This window comes from Barbus barbus, assembly GCF_936440315.1.
Source record: "Barbus barbus genome assembly, chromosome: 3".
Taxonomy (NCBI): domain Eukaryota; kingdom Metazoa; phylum Chordata; class Actinopteri; order Cypriniformes; family Cyprinidae; genus Barbus; species Barbus barbus.
Window position 1 is genome coordinate 23,714,262 of NC_136731.1, and position 21,329 is coordinate 23,735,590.

Sequence of the window (21,329 nt, forward strand, 5' to 3'; positions counted from 1 at the left end):
GGACGGAGCACTTGCATTTATTTTCCTCCTTTCTGTCATGTTTCTTATTTTTGTATTTCGTTCCTTTTCATTGTGTTTTCTTTCATTGTTTCAATAGTTTGTGTTGTTTGTGTCTTTTTATGTGTTTAAATGTTGCTGATTCTCCAGAACACACTTAACAAACCTAATCACAAATTAATAGAGAGGTGTTTTTTGTTACAGCATTCCACCTATAGAGCTCATGTATGAGTTGTGAATTTACCACGGTTAATGGGGGTTGTTCTCATTTACAAGTTACATGGCCTCTTGTAACTCTTGTAAATAGTTTTTTATATAATGGCCATAATAACAACATAGCGCTAACAGTCAGCAAATAATTAATAACAATGAACAGATTTATTCTGCCAGATAATTTAGTTCATTAATTTAACTGTAGGTGTTTTATGGTTGCAAACCACAGTCAAAGGTTTATAGAAACTCAGTCCAGTATTATAGAATTAAATTCTATGTTAATATAAAGTTTATTTACATTAATGTAGAATTCAGTTGTGCAATTACAGCCTATTATATGTTTGTGTTTATATATTATATATTTATACAATAGAATTCAATTCTATATTAATATAGACAGGTTTAAATGTTGCCATTAATATTTTACATAATATAGAATTCAATTCTATATTAAGAAGTTATCAACATTAATGTAGAATTTCACGAACAAAGCAGCTTCTCTTTGTTGCCTTTTTGAATGTTTGCTGAGAGCGCTAACAGCAAACTGCAGAACAAATCTGGCTCTTTGTGTTTGATGTCTCCATGTTTTTACACACATACTGATTTATGTTAGATCTCTATATTTGATGAACAGTTACACCATGGAGTCCATCAAATAAATCTGAAACCAAACAAAAACTGCCCTAAATTTGATTTGATGACTTCAAACCGATCAAACACTTTTTTTAATTTATCGATCTTCAACCGTTTGAACCAAGAACAATCAAACAGTGTATTTTTAATGATAAATTCTTACATTACTTTTGTTTGTTGTTTGCCAACAAGTCATTTCAGTACAGAAAAGTTTCAGTTTCCACTATATAGTTGATGAAATTCGCACAATATATCTGAAGGTTTGCCTTTGCAGAATCAATTGATCTTTTCAAATAAATCACATTTACTAAAATTTGTTTTAACAAACATTGTACAGGGTGATTTAAAAAAAAAATTGTTGATATTTTCTGTTTCTCTCCCTCAGCATACTCCACGCCAGGCTCCACAGCTCCCAACAGGTTTGTCAGCATCGGATCACGGGACAACAACTTTCTGAACATACCCCAGCAGACGCAGGTGATTCTTAATCTGGCATATCCAAAACTAACACTTGAGTGTTTAAAATCATGCATCTTAACACATTAGCCTGCTCCTCCGCTCCTGTCCTTCCTCGTTTCCCATGATGCTCTCTGCTCTGCGGTGTCGGGCCCATCTGGAGCGGGTCTGCGATAACTGGAGCTGATCGGCGTGGTGTAGTTGATTTGATCATTGCGAATGTGCGGCCACCGCACCGCACCTCCTCCTCCATCACCCAGTACACTTTAGTCATTAATGTGTAAAGCACACCTGCCCTGGGCCGGCTCCCTGCTCCTCAACACATGGTGACCATCTGAAGCCACTAACTCACCCGCTCTCATCTCCTCCCTCTGCTGGTTGGCCTCTCTGGATTTGACCATTTATTTTCCTCTCTTTCTGCTCAACCATTCCTCATTTCCACCTTCTTTAACTTATTTCTCGACTAGCTATCACCCTCTGCAGGTGACTCCTGTCTCTAATTTCTTCTCTCCCGTCGTGACTCTTTGGCAGTGACTTCGCTTTGTCTGATTTCGCACATTTTCCAGTGTTCACCCTAAATTTTAGAAGGCAGAGGAAGAACTTTTTTTAAGTCCTCTCAGAGATAAAATGCTTGAGTGTGCAAATTATCAGCGCGTTATAAGTAAATGTTTTGCGAAGATTCGTTATTTGCAGTTGAGCTTAAATTTATTAATTTGTTTTTGTTTGTTTTATTTTTAAATGCATTAGTTGTAATTCACTGTAATACAAGCATTGATAAAATATTACTGCAAGAGGCAGTAGTGTTATTACACCACAGTAAACAGTTTTTTGAAAATTGTATTGTTAAAAAATTGGCGTATTGAGAAAGTACATTAATAATTGTAATTCAGTGTAATACATTGATAAATGCAAGAGGCAGTGAGGCAGTAGTTGAAATAAATTGTTATTTTTTATTGCACAACAACAGTGAAATTTTATTAGTATTTTTTATTTGTTATTGCTAGGAAAATGTGCACTGAGAATGCATTAATTGTAATTCAATAGAAAACACTGATAAATAAAATAAATGAATTAATTTTTTTTTTTTTTCTCCATCAGTGTAATCTGTTGATAAAAGCAAAAGGCAGTGAGAATAGAAAAAAAAAAAAGTTTAAGAAAATGTGCATTGAGTAAGTGCCCTATTAATTGTAATTGTGTGATTTAATTTAACGACATGTTTCATGAGGGTATCAGTGAACTTCCACTTGAGCGTTCATGTGTCCCCAAAAGATATTTGGACACTTCAGTTAAAGTTTAAAACGTTAGTACATTAGATAACAAAATATCAAAGCAAGTGACATGTATTTTGAAGGGAATTTTTTTTTCAAACAAAACATTACACAAATGACTATCATTAAGTCATAAATCAACAGAATATTTTATTAATTTGATTAAGAAAATATGCAATGAGAAGGTGAACTAATAATTAAAAATCGCCATAACACCAGTTGTCAAAAGACACTGTGGCAAAATGTTGGTGAAGAGAAAATTTTAGTTTTTATATGAAAAAGAGTGCACTAATAATTGCAAAAAATCACCCAAACACCAGATGACACTGAACAAAAATGACATTGGTGAAGATAAAAGATCCTCATCTAATGTAGTGACATTCAAACATTTTGAAGTGTGTCTTCAAACACCTAAACACTGCATGTCTGTACGGGGAAGCGCTCTCAGCCCCGTGCCGTTCCCAGTCAGAAACATGAGAAAAGAACTGCGGAAATGTGAGGCAGGAATGGAGAGAAGATAGGCAAAATTGAAGCACGACCCCGAAACTGAAAAGTCACGTCCCAACTGTCTGGTTGCCCACAGCAACGAGACATGATGTCACAGGCAGTTGAAGTTGAACTTGAGGGTGGGGGGCAGAGCTGGTCACTGCCAAGGATTACGGGGGGAAAATGGGATTGTGAGAGGGAGGAGTACAGCTTACAGAGGAAGAGTTACTTGGCCCGAGTGGCTGTTGGGCTGGAGCCCGGGATGGGCGGCGGGGGACGTGCCGGGGTGTTTGCGTGACCTGCAAGAGTCAACCAGAACAAAAAAGTTACCCGCCACCCCTCCTAACAGAGCCTCTTAGCCAAAGTGTTTCCAGGATTTGTCTTCGAGAGAGTTTTGTAAAACTGATCAGGAGTAACAATCCCGCTCTCATTTGAATGAGGAGCCCAGCTCTATCATCCTGAGCGCCGCGTCACAGTCACATATCAAACGCTCAAGCACTTTTTCACTTTACTAGTCAATACGAGGGGGTTTCAATAAATAGCCCAACAAGAGCCCTTGTGCAAGTACATTTGTCTCAAGGCAAGGTATGTGAGCGGATTGGATAAAAGCATTATATAAAATATAGAGAAAGTGTATTGTAAATGTTATATTTTAAATATCTATGTATAAATCTATACAAACTATTAAGGATATAATGTAAAATAATATTAATAATCCAAGTAATTATGATTCTGATTGTGAATGTAGTTAATATATACACATTATTATAACGATACATATACTTGACATTAGGCAATTTTGAATGTTATAAATCTATAATTATTTTATAAATAAAAATCACTATAATTATAATTAATTCTATTTGTAATGTTATTTTATTATGTATAACTTATTTACAGTGTTATATAATAAACCAATTTTGACAATATATATGAAAACTATAATATACATGTATTTTACGGATATTTATATAAAATGTGATATTTATAAGTGCACATATTATTAGAAATCATCATTCATTATTTCATTCATTTTTAATAATATAATAGGAATATTAAGAGTAATAGACGCCCATGAAAATATAGAGCACAGCATTAAAGAACATCCTTCCAATAATATGTCAGCTAAGGTTAATTGTGATATTGCTGTTGCTGTGTGGATTAAAACGTTTTTATTGGCTGTTTAGCAGTTGGGCTGCTGTACTGACAACTAGAATCTGTTTATAATAAACGATCAAATGTGTAGAGATGGATATCCAACTCATTTCAAACTGCTGCCCTCTTGGTTGTGTTTACGTGACGTCACAGTGTTTAAATGAGTTTCCTATTTAAAACCACCAGTTTGACAAAGATGTGAAGTGTTTTTATTGGGAAACGCTTTAATTCCAGCATGACGTGAACACACTATAAACTTAGTGTAAATATTTCTCCGTTCATTGGCGTTATCAGTGCGATATCTGAACTTTACGAGCTGAGCTCCTGAGATGCATTAACAGAGTGTCTGCTGATGTTGATAAAGTCAGTCTGATGGTATGTGGAGATGCGTCAGAGCTTCACTGACATGACATTCCCAGAAGGGAGGTTTTCTGGTTTAGTTCAGGTCAGACTGTGTTGTAAAGGCCCATATGGTAAGCAGGTCAGCTTCAGAAGCTCTGAGAGTGAAGAACAGGCAGACGTGTGAGAGCCTGACCTCTAGTGGTCACACCAATAACAGCAGCATCTATTCACATTCACAATCTACATCCAGATCCATCTTAAAGTTTCCATACTTTTGAATTCAAGCATCAGGAATATTGATAAAAAAAATTATAAAACAACAAAATAAAAATTGTGATTATTGAAAAATTTTAAGCTTGTAATAGCAGTACATACTGAAACTTACACTGTTTAAGTTAAAATATAAAATGTAATTATACATTTAAAATAAAACAATTTAATAAATTCAATACATTTACAGTGTATATTACATTTATGAAAAAGTAAACAAATGATTAAATTGTCATAGCTATGTGACAATTTAATTTTATAAATGTAATAACAGTATTAAATTATAAAAAATTTAATTTTAAATTATTATGTCAAGGTGACAATACATTTCACGTAATACATTTAATAAATTAAATTTAGAAGCTATTTATATATTTTTAAATGTATACAAATTAACAATTTAGTAAATTATGGGTTTGTGACAATACTTTTCACTTAAGTTTAATAAATTAAGGTTATTTATGTTATTAAATGCATAAACACATTATTCAATTATGGGTTTATATAATACATTTAATAACTTTTATATTTTAATATTTTATTAAATCTATTATAAATTAAATGATCATATTATAAGTGTGACATTTATTTGATTGTAAAAGTTTGTTGTGTAATTGTTGTTAATGAGTGATATTAGATCATTTTAGTTTAGCCCTATGTTGTTTATTTAAAAAATATATTTTTTTTAATTAACATTTAATTACACATTGAGTAGCAGCGGTATAATGTAAAATGCCTATAATTGTCATTTTTTCCATTCTCAGAAATTGTAAAAAAAAAAATCTATATCTATATATAATTTTATTTTTTTCTCACTATGCTGATGTATTTTCAGATTAAACTAACAGTGCCGTATCCCGTTGTGTTTTCACAGTCATGGTTCCTTTGACGAGGTCCTGCCTGCAACCTGTCGACACAATTTGAAAGTTTTATGACAAAAAAAAAAAAAAAGTTTGAAAATCCCCTCTGACCCGAAACGCACCCTAGGAAACGTGAGCAGCATATGATTGGGAAACGGTCGACCCTGTATTTGCCAACCGTCAGACAACCTTCAAGCCCGCTCCTCCACCTCCAACAAAGACGGGATGTGAGGGACTGACATGCACCTACAGCATCTCGCAAGAACCGCCACCAAACCAACGGCAACATAGAGGAGCAAGAACCCGAAGAACACAGACAGAAAATGTTACTAGGAACAAGGAAGTAGAGTACAATGGCTGGGCTTATCAACAGTTTCAGTGGTGAGGATTCGGACAACAAAAACGCAAGATTTTAATTTTGACCAATTAAACTGCAGTTTTTCTATTTCAAAACACTTAAACATGCTGACGTTCAGCATACAGGCAACACTAAATAATGAGAGCCCGGACGTTTTGCAATTTTAGCTAATTAGCATGCAGTAGAAACGTCTATTCCCTCTTGTGGTCAATTACTGAACTAACTACGAACAGCAGACGTATTGCACTACATTAATGCTAACAACACTAGTTTGACATGCACTATTGAAAATGGGATTGACGGCGGACATTGTTTGCACATTTTAAACTACTAAGAGACCCTTTCTCGTTTTCAGGCCATTCTTAAATAAAACTAAATTCCATTTCAGGCCCTTAGTGCCAACTAGACAGCACCAGATTTTAGTTAGTACTCCTATAGGATGAATAAAGCCAACAAGCACACACTTAAAGGATTAGTTCACTTTTAAAAAAATCTTTTGCTGATAATTTACTCACCCCCATGTCATCCAAGATGTCCATGTCTTTCTTTCTTCAGTCGAAAAGAAATTAAGGTTTTTGATGAAAACATTTCTCCATATAATGGACTTCATTGGGACCCAAACGGTTCAAGGTCCAAATGACAGTTTCAGTGCAGCTTCAAAGGGCTTTAAACGATACCAGACGATGAATAAGGGTCTTATCTAGCGAAACGATCGGTCATTTCTTTTCATACCGAGTCAGTGTTTACAAATGTGCGGAAGGAGGACCATATACACATATTCAAATGTCTTTGTGTCAGTTTATGGTTTAAAATGCCCATTTCGTGTGCGTATCCTGGGTGTTTTAATATTAAAAATCCTACTGACTCGGTACTTCCGCCTAAGTCAACCGTGACCTTTTCAACGTAATTGCGTATTACGTGACGTCACGAACGCGCATCACAGAACAGAGCAAGGCGAGCATTTGTGCTTATAAAACTTAAACTTTATTTTTGAAATGACCGATCGTTTCGCTAGATAAGACCCTTATTCATCGTCTGGTATCGTTTAAAGCCCTTTGAAGCTGCACTGAAACTGTCATTTGGACCTTGAACCGTTTGGGTCCCAATGAAGTCCATTATGTTTTCATCAAAAACCTTAATTTCTTTTCGACTGAAGAAAGAAAGACATGCACATCTTGGATGACATGGGGGTGAGTAAATTATCAGCAAAAGTTTTATTAAAGTGAACTAATCCTTTAAGATGCGGTCACATTCACCAAATTTGTCTTGATGTCTTGAACCTGATGAGAAATCTGCTTGAGGGAAATGTTTCGATCTCGCATAAAAATTCCAGATCACATGGACTTTTATTAAAGGAACAGTTCACCCAAAAATGAAAGTTTACTCACCCTCAAGTTGTTCCCAACCGGTTTCTTTCTTCTGTTGAACACAGATGATGATATTTTGAAAAGGGTGACCAAATTCGCTGGTCAGCACAACAAATGTGTGACAAGTCTTGAATCTGATTTGAAATCTGCTTAGTGAAATGTTCTAAATTCGCATTCAACTGGAATCCTATCAAAATGACTAATTTCCGCTAAATGTGACCGCACCTTTGCAGCCATGTGACGGAGTTCCAATTTTTAAATTGTAAAAAAAAAAAAAAAGAAAAAAATCCCATATAATCATTGCATTCTTTTATTTCAAACTTATTTTTCTCTTTGTTTTAAAATTAAAGCCATGTGTCTAAACTTTGTTTTAAATAGTAAAACCTTTAACTAGAAGTATAACTTTATGTAAGAAAAATATTTTCTAGTGATTTTTTTTATTTTTAGCCCCAGCTAGTAATTCCAGTATTTATAATGGCTGTGAATTAATTTCATCATTGTAGCGAGGCATAATAAAAGTCCCTCATTCATTAGCACTAATAAAGACGGCTCTAGAGACACGCCCACTTCTGTGTTTACGTACCAGTTTACACTCCCAGAAGTCCGTGTTCCAAGAATACGTGACCTCGCTGTGGAGCAAAAGAATGTGTGACATATCATAGCTGTGATCAGAGGGAGGTGGGCCGCTCAGACCGCTTTTATTAGACGCCACATTTCACCATTCGCTTCAGTAGATTTATTCTAAATTTGGTAACGTTTCGGCATGGCTGTCTGCACATACACGCACTCTCCTCCGCAGACTGACTACAAAGGGAAGCCTTTACAGTAGGGCAATCTTCATCGGCTGATGAAGTTTTGTTTTTCGACACAGCTGTAATCGGTAACCTCACAAAATAACTGGACTGCCTGACCATGTATCTCACTGCAGGGAAGCATTGTTGCCGGATGGCGGCCGTGTCATCGCTTTGGTAGAAAACACGAGAATCGTGATGGCAATGGTCTTTTCTTTTCTAATCAAAGGAAGTGCCTCTGTATTCCCATTATGCAATTTGTTAAACATGAATTCAGGTTATTTTCTTGCATATAAGCTATAGAGGAGCGTGAAATTTTGAGAAAAAAAAAAAAGCATCAGCTCACTAGTTACAAACATCTTTATATATACAGGATATATCCATATATTTATATATACATTTTTTTTCTTATTTGCCTAATAAGCTCAGTGGCAGTCTAGTTATTTTTTGAAGTATGGCATGATCATAAATCAGATATCCGTTCAGAAATACCAGTCCCGAAAACCCAGTTCTGCACTTAAAGCGAAAAAAAAAAAAATCAACTGGCGGAAATCTGATTTCCGTGGAAAAAGTATCGATAGCATAGTAAAAAAAAAAAAAATGCACGGCTTTTTGATTTCTTTTGTGTTTGGACAGGAAGTATTTGTTATTGCAAAATAAAGTGTGTTGATTGAGCCATGTGCAATGCCTTGGGTAGAAACTGTGTTTGTCTCATTGTTAGGGTGTACAGGAAAGCGTAGAGGTGAAAATCCTTCTATTATAGTAAAGTCCACACTGTCCGGGACTCTAAACTACAGGGCAGAGCGAGAGAAAGAGAGAACACGGTCTTCGTAAGTTTTGGGAATTCATTTTGTAATCTTTCCTTTTTTCTGCTTTTTTTTTTTTGTTTATTTGTAATAATTTGTTCTCAACTTAGGAGGGCTGAAGAAGCAGTTTTTTGCGACACGTCAGAATATATCACTAAATAAAACAGGTGCTTTTTATGGATCAAAGTACACGATCTCTATTATACATAAGACGAAAAATAAGTGTTAAAGACAAATTTTAGAAGAAAAAAAATGTTCATTACTCTTTCCTTTTTGTATTTACTGAAGGGGGGGAGGGGTTTCATTGTGGTCAAGGTTGTGACAAAAGGCATTTTTCCTCCAACCTTTTCTCCGAAGCGATCAAAGAATGTTAACTGATGACGTCCTAAGAGGTTTTACGACTTAACTAGCTAAAATGCAGGACTTTTCCGGTATTTTGACTTCATGCTATGCATTCCAGTTTTCTAGGACTTCCATGTTTTGGATCGCCCGAACCGCCGTAGTCCTTAAACTTCCCATCTGAACTTCGCTGGCTTTTTGTACATAGAAAATTTTGAATTCGTATGAAAGGTATGACAAGATCTTCCCTGTTTATGGGAGAGGCTTTAACACAGCTTGAATAAACTAAAATGCCCATTGTAAGCTAGAAATTTTGGAATATGAAGAGAGATGGGAGGTGATGTGAATTTGCTATCTTTTATACTCTTAAACTTGTGAATCTGACAAAAACTCACAACATTTTTCTAGAGCCCCACACATGACACTAGGACAACAGTAGCCTTGAATTAAGAATTTGTTCCGATGCATTATTAATTTATTCCCTCTCTTTAGTTAAATTGGGGTTACGAATTAAGAATTGGTACCCATAACGTATAAAATTCAGTCCCTCGTTTTCATAATCAAGACATCAGTACAAAGTGGCCACAATTTACAAACAAGGAGGCAAATTAGTAAAACGTGGCCACATTTATGAAAACGAGGAAACTAGTTAGTACAACATGGCCAAAATTTACAAAAAACAAGCGAACAATTTTGTACAAAGAAGCCGCAATTGAAAAGAATGAGGGAACGAATATGTATGTGGCTATGATTTATGAAAACAAAGGTGTGAATTACTACATGACTACAATTTATGTAAACGACAAAAAACTACTACAACATGGTTATGATTTACGAAAACAAGGAAACTTAAGTCATAGAAACAAATTCTTAATTCGTAGGAACGATATTTTTTTTCTACGTTAAATGTGGAGCTCTGTATATTTCATTCAGAAATCATAAGACAAAAAAAAAAAAATTGTATTGTAACGTCATTTATTTTTGACAAAATATAAAAGACAAAATATAATTTATCTTTTGATTTTGGGGTGAAATGTCATTATTTTTGTAAAGAGATTCACCCAAACAAAGTCAGCGACCAATCAAAAAGAGAGAGTTGAAATTGAACCCCTCCCCCCTGAATTTGCAGCGCCCTCTACTGCCCCGTGTAAATGACTCTAAATATTTGTTTTGTGATCTAGTGTTAGACTCAGAGCATCATAAAGGTTGTCCCTAGAAAGTGCCTTTTGTTCACAGACACCATCTTGTAATCCTGAGTGCCCATCTCAAAAAAAGGAAAAAAAATCCCCTCGTTCAAATTTATGTATTTCTCCTTCTGCGACTTCTTCAAAGCAGTATATATAGTACTAAAGGAAATCGGTGTGACTTAGTTCCTCTTTTTATTGTTGAATAATTAAGCAAACTGTTAAAAAAAAAAAAAAAAAAAAAAAAACACTTTCTGTCTTGCTTTTCCTTCCGCTGTAATCTTGTCTTCTGCCTCTTTTGGACACTGGAGTAGTCTATAGTTGCATAACCATCGACCTTTTCCCCGTGCCCCTTTTCTCTGAACGAAGGGGTTTAAAAAAAATAAATAAAATAAAAATAAAAAAATAAAAAGTTGTCTGAGCAGAATGCAGTTAGCTCACATGTTATTCTTGTCTGTACGCTTCACGTTGTATTCATACCGATCTCTTCAGCTTCTCCATTGAACAGTTAATGTACGTGAACAAGTTGCGCCGGTGAGCTCTGGTGGGCCGTCCGACAGACGGGCGTTTCAGCTGGACGCGGTTTGCGAAAACGATAGAGGCCGACTGCTGAGGTAGAATAGGCAAGTTTGAGCTATTTATTTCTTTTTGGTTACCAAATTCATTTGATTTGCTATGATCTGTTTGTATTGATATTGCATTGAGAATCTGTATTGATGATGCACCTTTGAATGGCTGTACGTGACCAGATATTTAATAATAATAATAATAAAAAAAAAGTTCCTGTCAAGACGAAGCACCTTAAAAACGGAGTGGTTTCAGCCCAGGGATAGCGACACAGTTTCAAAGCGTTACGAGCCAAACTCATAGACCAAAGTGCGCACGCCACAAAAACCTGAGTGAAACTAAAATTAACTTAACTCACCAGCAAAAGCCGATATCGTGAGCTTAACGACAACTTGCTTCTTCCCACAAACAAAATATGCAATCGTTTCACTTTCCCGAGTCCGTGAAGCCGCCGTCCACGTTGGCTGTGATTTATTAATAACTGTAATAAGTGAAAGCCATAGCGACGGACACGTGTTTGGCGCTCTCGTTGTCCCTCCCTGGTACTGACCGTCCATTTTCTTTCTTTCGTATTTACTTTTGTACTCTTTTGTTGAGCGGGGCATTCGGATGCGTTTAGAGTAGCATGAACCCTCGGCAGCTCCGGTCTTGTTTGAACTCCTCGAGCGGCGCCCTTCTCAGTCCACACGCCTTCCAGAGCTCATGGTGAAATGCATGTGTTGATTACAATTTCTTTTCCATAATAAGAAAAACAAGTAAGAGCAGCACCTTTAACTGATTGAATAAAAGGATGTTCTTAACTGTAATGTTGAGTCTGTGTGGTTATTTTGATCTTCAGCTCCAATTTAGCCCCCAGGAGTCCTCAAGGCGACTTCAAATGATTTAAAACAAATGTTAAAGGAATAGTTCACCCAAAAATTAAGATGTATTCACCCTTAGGCCATCCAAGATGTAGATGGGTTGGTGTTGATTTGAAGTGATTTAGAGAAATTTGGCATTACATCACTTGCTCACCAGTGGATCCTCTGCAGTGAATGGGTGCCGTCAGAATGAGAGTCCAAACAGCTGATAAAAAAACATCACTATAATCTACAACTAATCCACACCACTCCAGTCCAATCAATTAATAACAGTCCAAATCAGGAGAGAATAGTGCATACATCAAACAGTTTACAAGTGAAAATGGTCCAAAACAGTTCTAGACAAACATGGTGGATTTTAATATGAGAGGACAACAGGAGACAGATTTATTCTAAGCATTATTCTGGATTATGGACTCGTCCATAAAATGTCTTAATGATGAGTTGGTTTTACAAACACACAGCTTTTCACTTCACAAGATGTTAACTGATGAACTGGAGTGGTGTGGAGTACTTGTGGATTATCGTGATGTTTTTAATCAGTTGTTTGGACTCTCATTCTGACGGCACCCATTCACTGCAGAGGATCCACTGGTGAGCAAGTGATGTGATGCTAAATTTCTCTAAATCTGTTGCAATGAAGAAACAAATTTATCTACATCCTGGATGGCCTGAGAGCGGGTACATTTTCAGCAATTCTTATTTTTAAAATTAGATAAAAACAAACTAACATTTTTTTACCACCATAAAAAGTAGTTGTGTACCATGTTGATATGTGATGAAGTAAATATATTGACACAACAAACCATTTTTGTGTTACAGCAAGTATTTATTTGATGTACCTTTGTCACATTAAATTAACAGTCTATAAATAATTATTTACTGCACTTTTAATGCATTTTCCCCTGAGTGAAGGGACTGGGTTTGGATGACAAGCATCTGCTAAAATGCAAGTATTTTTTTTTTATTATTATAATTATTGAAAAAGGCATTAAAGTACATTGTTTACAAAAGTTAGTTAATATTGATCAGCACCGTAAAATTAAAAAAAAAAAAAATTGCTTTTTAGAAACAATTAGGGCCTATTAAGACTTGTACGTCGAAAGCTAAATTAAGTCTATTTGAAAATATTCAAGGACACCTTTTGTATACATGTTTCCTTCAAAAGGTTTTTAAATTTCTTTTTAAATATAATATAAAATAACATTTCAATTATTTACATTGGATCTTTTAAAAATGATAACATCTCATTTGCAGTCCAAAAACTGCATATAATCAGCATTTTGTACTATTAAGGAAATTGAGCAGAAATCAACCCCACTGAGGGTGATAAGAGTTCATTTAATACATATAGACGTCACAAACTGACCCTCATATGTGATAAATGTTTTTATGGTCGCATCCCTCCCAGTCGGTGAGCTCTGAGCAATGAAACCACAGTGAAATCTCCCGCTCCGCTCCCTCCACCGAATCAGATGCATGGATGACATTTCTGAATGAATTCAACAGTGAGGAAAGTCATGCCATGCGACTCGTATACATGCCAAAGGTTTAGTGCTTAATTTATATGCAGCTTCAAACTGAGAATCTGATATGTTTAACTGTGTGTGTGTGTGTGTGTGGATGGCTGTGATTAGAATAATAGTGGGCACTATAAAGTGTGCAGCAGGCAGAATAATGAGCGTATGTAAATACCTGCTGATGTGAACACTGAAATCTCCTCTAATAGTTCCCGGTGCGGCTTCAGCAGGGTCGGTCTCTCCCACCAGCTTACGTGATGACCTCACTACATTATGCCCCTCCCACACCTGAAAACAAACCAATGAGGAATGTGAATATCAACTGGTCAATCTTCATGACAGTGGGTGTCGTGTGCAATGATCTTAATAATGTAGTATCTGATGCTATGACATTTGAAACATGCAACCTTTTTCTTCTTTACTGTATTGCATGTTTAAAAACATTATTTTGCATTTTTAATACAATTGTTTAAAATTGACTTTTGGTTGTTAATTTATCACAGTGTAAACCAAAGTGCACTGCATTGTGGTATATAGTATTCCACCGAGTCGAATGCAGTAGATTATCTACTCTTATGGATAATTTGCATACATAAGTATTGTAGTAGCATGATATTCATAACATAAGCATAACGTAGAAGCGCAGCTGTTTGATTGGTCCTCACCATGGCAACTATGGGGCCAGAGGTCATGTAGTACAGCAGGCTGGAGTAGAAGGGTTTCCTCTGCAGCGAGACGTAGTGCTGAGCTAAAAGCTTGTCAGAAGCCTGGAAAATGCACAGACATCATGTAGAAACACGTCACATACAGTCAAGAGTGTTATCTGAGTGGATCACTCACCTGCAGCATCTTCAGACCAACCAATCGGAATCCTCGCTGCTCAAAGCGCTTGATGATCTCGCCAATCAAACGTCTCTGAACGCCATCGGGCTTCACAGCTACCAAAGTCCGTTCTTTAATGCCAGAAAAATCTAAAGCAGGTCAAAAACAGCTTGTTAGCTTGTGCCATTTCTCTTCACTACTCTTGCTTTGATATTTTATTATCTAATACAATGATAAACCATCATTTTTAATACTCTGTGGCCACTATAATAATTTAATAACCACAGATTTATTTTTAAAGTAGCGCTTGTTTTTAAGCTTGGTTTTGTACAATATAAAATATATACACTAAATGGTAGAAAATACAAATTATATAAATTGCAGAAAGAAATAGAAAACCAGTAAAGGTTTATTTAAACATTTAATTTTCATAAAATTGTAGGGAAAAAAAATAACATTTAAAAATAAACAAACAAAAAAAAGACATATGCGTGTCAGTATACATGTAACATGTCTGAATGCATATGTACTGTATGTGTAAATGCAGACATGTATATTAAAAATATGTGCAGTATGTATGTGAGCATATATCAAGGGGTTCAAGGTTTAGAAAATTACCAGCATCTTTCCAATTTTTTTTCTTGTTTAAAGGAAATGAGGTTAATTGGATATCTTGTAAATTTGAAAACATGCTCTTCTGAAAGTATGTTTCCTGTGTAAATAAATAAGTTTAGAGAATCCTGCTGAGATCTTTAGCACAGAAGGTGAAGAATCTTCTATACTAAAAGCTTCCTGTCACTAACATTACGTCATTGTCTCCCAATATGGCATTTAGCAGAGAAATGGGAGTAATCAGCATCTAGGTAAGTGCAGATCAATGGTGTGTCCCATGACCATCTCTTCTAACAGTCTGAATTTAAAAGAAATGTTCCTTCAATCGTGACTGACATGCGGTCGCTTCCTTGAAGCTTGATCAAATTAAAGTCGTTACACACTCATGTGCTCTGGATTTGACCTTCGCACGCTGGCAGTATGCATTCAGTACAGCACTATGATTGGCCTTCAGACGGACCAATCACACACTCAGAACAGGAGGGAGTTTGAGGTTCTAGAGTTACTAGTTAGGTGTCTAAAACTAAAAATAACTGGCCCATACAAAAATGTACTGTAGTAGTATTAGGGTTGAGATGGGAGTATTTTTATGCTCATTTTGGTGAACATGTTTGTGTCTTTCATTTGTGTTTTGGCGCATGTCACTGCAATTTTGACCCGTGCAACTAAATCTATTAAGAAAGACAATAACTTGCACAAGCTCCTGTCTAACCTAATGCAGTCAGCACTCGACCACGTGAACACAATTAACCAATCACTGATCATGCCAGGACAGAGCACAGCTTGTGTGATATGGGTGAAACAGAGCATGTAAACTTTATACGGCAAACAAAAATATCCTCCAAATTAAAAAAAAAAAAAAAAAAAAAGTAATATTTTTGTAATAGCTACAACAAACAATATATTAATGCCTGGTACATATTTTTATATACCATGTTTACCATATATTCATACATCTTGGTATTTCAACAGATACATGATATTGAAATACAGATATTCATGATATAGCAATGTTAAATTTAAAGAAATGGTTCTAAAATTAATTTACCATTGTTACATGGTTCCTAAAAACCATGACTGTAGTGCCTTAGACTTTTTTACTAATTGTGTAGTGTAGCATTACTATTGCAGCTAAACAAACTCTCTGAGCGTTCAAAGCATGTTTATTCTTGGTTACGTGAACGTTAAAGGAATGTTATTTTATATTTTGCAGACATTATGGGAGTGTTTTTTTTATGTTCTCTGAACATTCTGAAAGAAGTAGAATTAAACAATAAATAAATTCAGACGAACGTCCAACTTAAACTTTTCAGAAAAAAAAAAAAAAAAAAAAACATTCCACGATGTATAAGTAATGTTTTTGTGCTAACATTGTGACAGCAATATTATAGACCACATTACTTTTAACGCAACCGAGAACATTTGTATAGAACTTTGAGGGGAGCCTAGTCAGAACATTGGCCAAAGCTGGGATCCATAAATTTCCCTGCTAACTAAAATATGTTCTAAGACCGTTTTACTAACGTTCCCATTAAGTTATGAAAATGTTATTTGAGTGTTTTCTGAACGTTTAAAGTGTTTTTTTTTTCTTTGTTATATGCATGTTAGAGATAGTGTTAGGCTACAGACAATAATGATCGATAGTTTTGAAAACATTATGGGGATGTTACTTTTGAACACTTAAAAAAAAAGTTTTACTAACGCCCAATAAACGCCGAGAAAGTTGGCCAAAGATCTGAAAGCGTACGTTCCCTGTTAGCTGGGATCCATAAATTTCCCTGCAAACTAAAATATGTTCTAAGAACGTTTTGCTAACGTTCCCGTTAAGTTCTACTACAAGAAAATGTCGAGTGTTTTCTGAACGTTTAAAACGTAAAGTTATTTAAAATCTTGGTTATGTGAATGTTAGAGACAATATCACAGACAATAATGTTTTATTTTGCGTAGTTTTGCAAACATTATTGGAATGTTACTTTTGAATGTTCGCTGAGTCATGTGAAACTAATTAGTAGGCTAACACTAAAAAAACGCTATTCGAACGCCCAACAAAAATGATTTAGAAAACGTGCCATGAATAATGACGTTATGAGAACGATAGAGAGCAAATAACATTAAACGAACGTTCTATTAACGTTACTGGAAAACCGTTTGTTCATATCTTTGAGGGAACCTTGCCGGAATGTTAGCCAAAGTTCTACCTGGGACGGTGTTTTCAGTGGTAAACGTCGAAGAACACGCATTATCGTGATACTTCTACTCTTCCCTGACCCAAACCTTCTTGTTTCTTTAATACAAACCCCAAACGTTTTGCATTCAAATGTATTTATTCACCAGTTATGTCCTGATCTGGGATGTAAACACAGAGAGAGATGGATGTGAGCAAACCTGAGTTAGTGCTGAGGCTGCGCGCCAGTCCTTGCCCCAAAACGCGCGTGGAGCTCCGTGTAGCCGCTCGCGCGACGTGAAGGCAAAGAGCAAATCGCGCGGTCATCATTTTAATTTCCAGGTCAAATTGGTCCCAAAACTTCGCCGAGTAGCGCTTTTACTACTCCCAAACTTATGAGCGGTCCGATTCTTTTAACCCCGGCCCGTTACGCACGCAGGAGCGCGGTCATTCACCTGGCAGGTCAAAGCCACGCGTCCAGAGGAGGCGTGCGTGCGTGCGTGCGTGTATCATGGGAAAAAAGACCCCGCAAATTATAGCGAGATTACCGGTCATCACGTGCACAAACACAACCTCTTAATTAACACCATTTCCTGTTTGGAGAAGCATGAAAGATACAAACAAACAGAAAAAGCCAGCTAAAGAAAAACGGAGCGTTTATGGAACTGACTGAACGCTTTGTTCTATAGATTAACTATTTTATTGTGTATAAAAGACCTATATACAGATTTTGTCCGATTTTATGTCGCTAAAAGTGACGTTAGGTCGAAGGAGAAACACTTAAATCGATGGCTGGCAGACGGACAAAACAATAAATGTTAATCTTTGCAGAAGAACAAACACAAACTGAACGGACTACTTTTGATCCTTCGATTCCAATCACATTAACTGATAACAGAAAACTGATCACTGATAATGTGAGACAAACAACATAGAAAGGGTATCATAATGAGTGAGAAGGTATTATGAAGAGAATTTAACATGAAATTCAACCCAGCTGACAAATTTTCCTTCGGTAAACTTAACCCCACCATCAGTGATATGCTGGGATGTGAATATCCCTCATCCACCACTAGAGGTCGCAACACTACATTCACAGTACAGCTGTCTAACATGCACTTTATTTGTCAATCAATTAATCTAGCTGATCGAACTTTAACGAATTAAATTTTTGATTTAGGGGTTTTATGATAGAGGTTGCAATTTAAACGATGTCAGGATTTGTTTTAGTGTAAATTCCAGAAGCAAGAAAAGTCTCAGAAACAACTGGCCTCCACGAGAAGCTGATGTAAACAAATCCCCAGAGACTTTACACTGCAATGACAAGTTGAATAGAAGGTTTGCAGAGAACGCTTTACATAATAATGAGAATAATGAGAGGCTTAATGAGAGAGAGAGAGACAGAGAGAGTGTGTGTGTGTGTGGTGACAAATGTTTTTTGCTTTGTCACTGTGGTGCATGAAGTATAGATTGATCTGAAAAATATATATATTTAAAGCAGTTTAACATAAGGCAGCAACATAAAATGTCAAAATTAAAAAAGAATACTTTTGCAAGCTAATTTTTATTATGCATTCCTGGGGGAAAAAAAAGAAAGAAAGGTGGGTGCGCATTTTAACCACAAATCACTGTTCAGGGAAGAATTGCACAAATACTGTAAATGCTGTAGATAAAGTACGGGATAGCCTTCTGTTTGTTTTCTCTAGCTGTGTGGGTAAACTTACAGACAGCTTTTTACAGAAAGAACAGTCAGTGTTGTTCCACTCAATACTGATGACTTCAGATAGCTATAAACCCTAATGTTCAAAACCAATTATTTGATTTGAGCTGGGCAAAATGAAATTAGTTCAATTAAATGAACTTTTATGAGTATTTAGAACTTTCTTTTGAGACACATTTTAAGTAGGCTAATCTGATTTTTATCATTGTTTTGATATTAATTAACTTTTTTCTTTTAATTTAGACTAATTTAAATTGAACCAAAACTGGGCTGGGATTTATGTTTCCCAGCATGCTTTGCCATGACACTCAAAAGGTAGAAGTAAATGCTAAATTTGAGTTGTATAATGTTTTTGTTTGTTTGTTTTTTTCCCCCAAAGTTAATGTGGGAAATTTAATAGGGTTTAATGTTTTGCTATGCTAGTTCAGAATAGTTTCTGTTATGGTGAGTTACGAATGGAAATCAGATATATATGTTTGAGAACAGATAGGCCTATAATATTCTATATGATTTTAACTTATTCAGCAATCAAAGCTTTGTGTTATTATCACTTTAGTGTTAATTGATTTAGCCAGTAATGAACATGAATGATACATTTAAGTTAAATGTATGAGGAAATATTTCAGGTTAAGAGCAGACACCATTAATGTGAGCCCAAATATTCTTTATTGGGGGTTAAAAGTGGACTCTGACCAGACCAAACATGAGCCTGATGAACTTGTTCTCGAGCCACGTCTTTGCAATGTGGACTGCACTTTGTGGACCTCACACAGTGCAGCAAATATCAAATAGCTCTAGTTTCACCTAAATTCAAGCATACAAGCAACTTAGACAAACTGTGTTATATTTTGGGGAAAAGGAAAAGTGTATCCTCCTGCCATCAAATGAGGGAAAAAGGCTGATCCCTCCTATCCATAACTGTTTTCTGTATTCATTTGGCAATTTCTTGATTGTTTTGTTTTGTTTTTTACTTAGGCTACATGTATAAATGTTTCTCCTAGATTTTAGTTACCTGTATGTTTGTATAATATATGTATTGTGTTGGAAACATTAATGTTGCACAGTCATGCTGTCAACTTGCAACTAGGGACACTGTCTAAAGTTCTTCAAACAATGAATGGAGGACGTTGAATGCCAGCTTTTTCTTTTTATTTCGTTTTTCCCAAGCCAGTAAAGTGCAGAGTGCTCACAGGTGCCAAAACATGAACAAAGTCCATAGGGGAAACCCCCTAAAGCAAAAAACAAAACAAAAACTCCAAAGTACAAAATCAAACAAACCACCAGAAAAATAAATAAATCTTGGTTCAGGTATTACAATAATTCAATCAGAGTACTCCTCAAAAGCTACTGCACACAGGTCCAAAAGACTACCTGACTATTTCACTATGTGAGAATTTATACTCATGGGTTCAACCATTTCTCAGAAGCTGTATCACATGACAATAATATGAAGTAATATCACATAAAAAGGATTAAAAATCGAATAACACCATTTTCCTTCAATACACCAATATCAATAGCATAATATACCATAACTTCAATTCAGCAATAATCATAGAAAGTGCAAGAACTCATAAAACAGTTTCCACCCCTTTCCACTCATACTTGGTATCTCCCACTCCCCATGATGCCACACAGAAAAGGTATAAAAAGGCTGACAAAAGTGCTTTCATGTCTTTTACTCAGTTCAAGATGGCTACCACTATAAATGCTGATCCAGGTAATAGCAAACAATTTATAAGAAAAACTTAATTGTCCAACCGTTTTAGTGTTCAGATAGCCAGTCTGAGCACAACAATCTAGTTGTGTGTGTGTGTGTGTGAAATCCATCTCTCCACCTCGCTGACACATCAAGGCAAATAAAGATTTTTTAAAAACCCAAGTATGTGTTCATGTCTTAATACCAAAAGGGGCTAGGCAGAACAGAGGGAACAGAGGGCAGCTCTGTGACAAGCTCATTTCAATTCAACTGAATTGAGGGAGAGCGAAAATCTGTTTGCTGTTTGTTCCTTTTTTGATCATTTATCAGTTGTGACAAGCAAGCCATCCTGCAATATACTCGCACTCCAAAACACCAATTGACTTTTCAGCTTAAAAGGGTCCTTGCAACACTTCTCCCTCCTCGCACACATTTTCCTCCATGCTTTTTTTTACTGTGGTAGAGATGCATTCATTGTATTTCTCATCAGATATTCAAAGACACCGCTCTGGAGCATTACCATGTAATTCATGTTTTATCGTGATTCATCACTCCACACTCTAAGATTGATGCAGTTTGTCTGGACCACAGCCTGAAAAGACAAAAGAACTCTTAACGAGAATCAACGTCTGAACTCTTGTCTCACAACATTATAATTCAAGACAACACACCCAACCGAGAGACTAAAGCGTCAAACCTTATGATGCCACAGATCCACTCCCTTTACTCCCCCGCTCTCCCCTCATTTCCAGCTGAACACAGGACACTACAAACATAACCGAAACCACTTTTCTTAATCAGATTACAACAATGGAACATGTTTAATGTAGTTTGAAAGGT

General features: G+C 35.9%; 2 protein-coding genes across 20 annotated transcripts in view; one reads left to right on the top strand and one right to left on the bottom strand.

The window, feature by feature from the left end:
* nfixb (nuclear factor I/Xb) overlaps positions 1-5,806 on the top strand; it is a 210,890-nt gene extending 205,084 nt beyond the window's left edge. For all 12 annotated transcript variants that reach the window (XM_079397981.1, XM_079397985.1, XM_079397986.1 and 9 more), the window contains 2 exons: positions 1,229-1,320; positions 5,695-5,806. In XM_079397981.1, coding sequence (XP_079254107.1) covers positions 1,229-1,300 — 72 coding nt within the window. In that variant the 3' untranslated portion in view covers positions 1,301-1,320; positions 5,695-5,806. The remainder of the gene's footprint in view (positions 1-1,228; positions 1,321-5,694) is intronic.
* Positions 919-17,755, bottom strand: nme4 (NME/NM23 nucleoside diphosphate kinase 4). 8 transcript variants are annotated; one of them, XM_079398117.1, is made up of 7 exons: positions 17,292-17,598; positions 14,313-14,443; positions 14,138-14,239; positions 13,648-13,760; positions 7,989-8,034; positions 7,427-7,457; positions 2,232-3,352 (listed from the first exon to the last, which is right to left on the bottom strand). In XM_079398117.1, the coding sequence occupies exons 1-7, from the start codon at positions 17,398-17,400 to the stop codon at positions 3,279-3,281; spliced, it is 606 nt and encodes a 201-aa protein (XP_079254243.1). In that variant the 5' UTR covers positions 17,401-17,598; the 3' UTR covers positions 2,232-3,278. The 8 variants fall into 8 exon arrangements, with proteins under 8 accessions (XP_079254247.1, XP_079254241.1, XP_079254243.1 ...); XM_079398118.1 differs by lacking the exon at positions 2,232-3,352 and adding an exon at positions 4,635-4,705 and having other exon boundaries at positions 17,292-17,583; XM_079398116.1 differs by lacking the exon at positions 2,232-3,352 and adding an exon at positions 5,550-5,727 and having other exon boundaries at positions 17,292-17,583.
* Between the last annotated feature and the right edge of the window lie 3,574 nt (positions 17,756-21,329).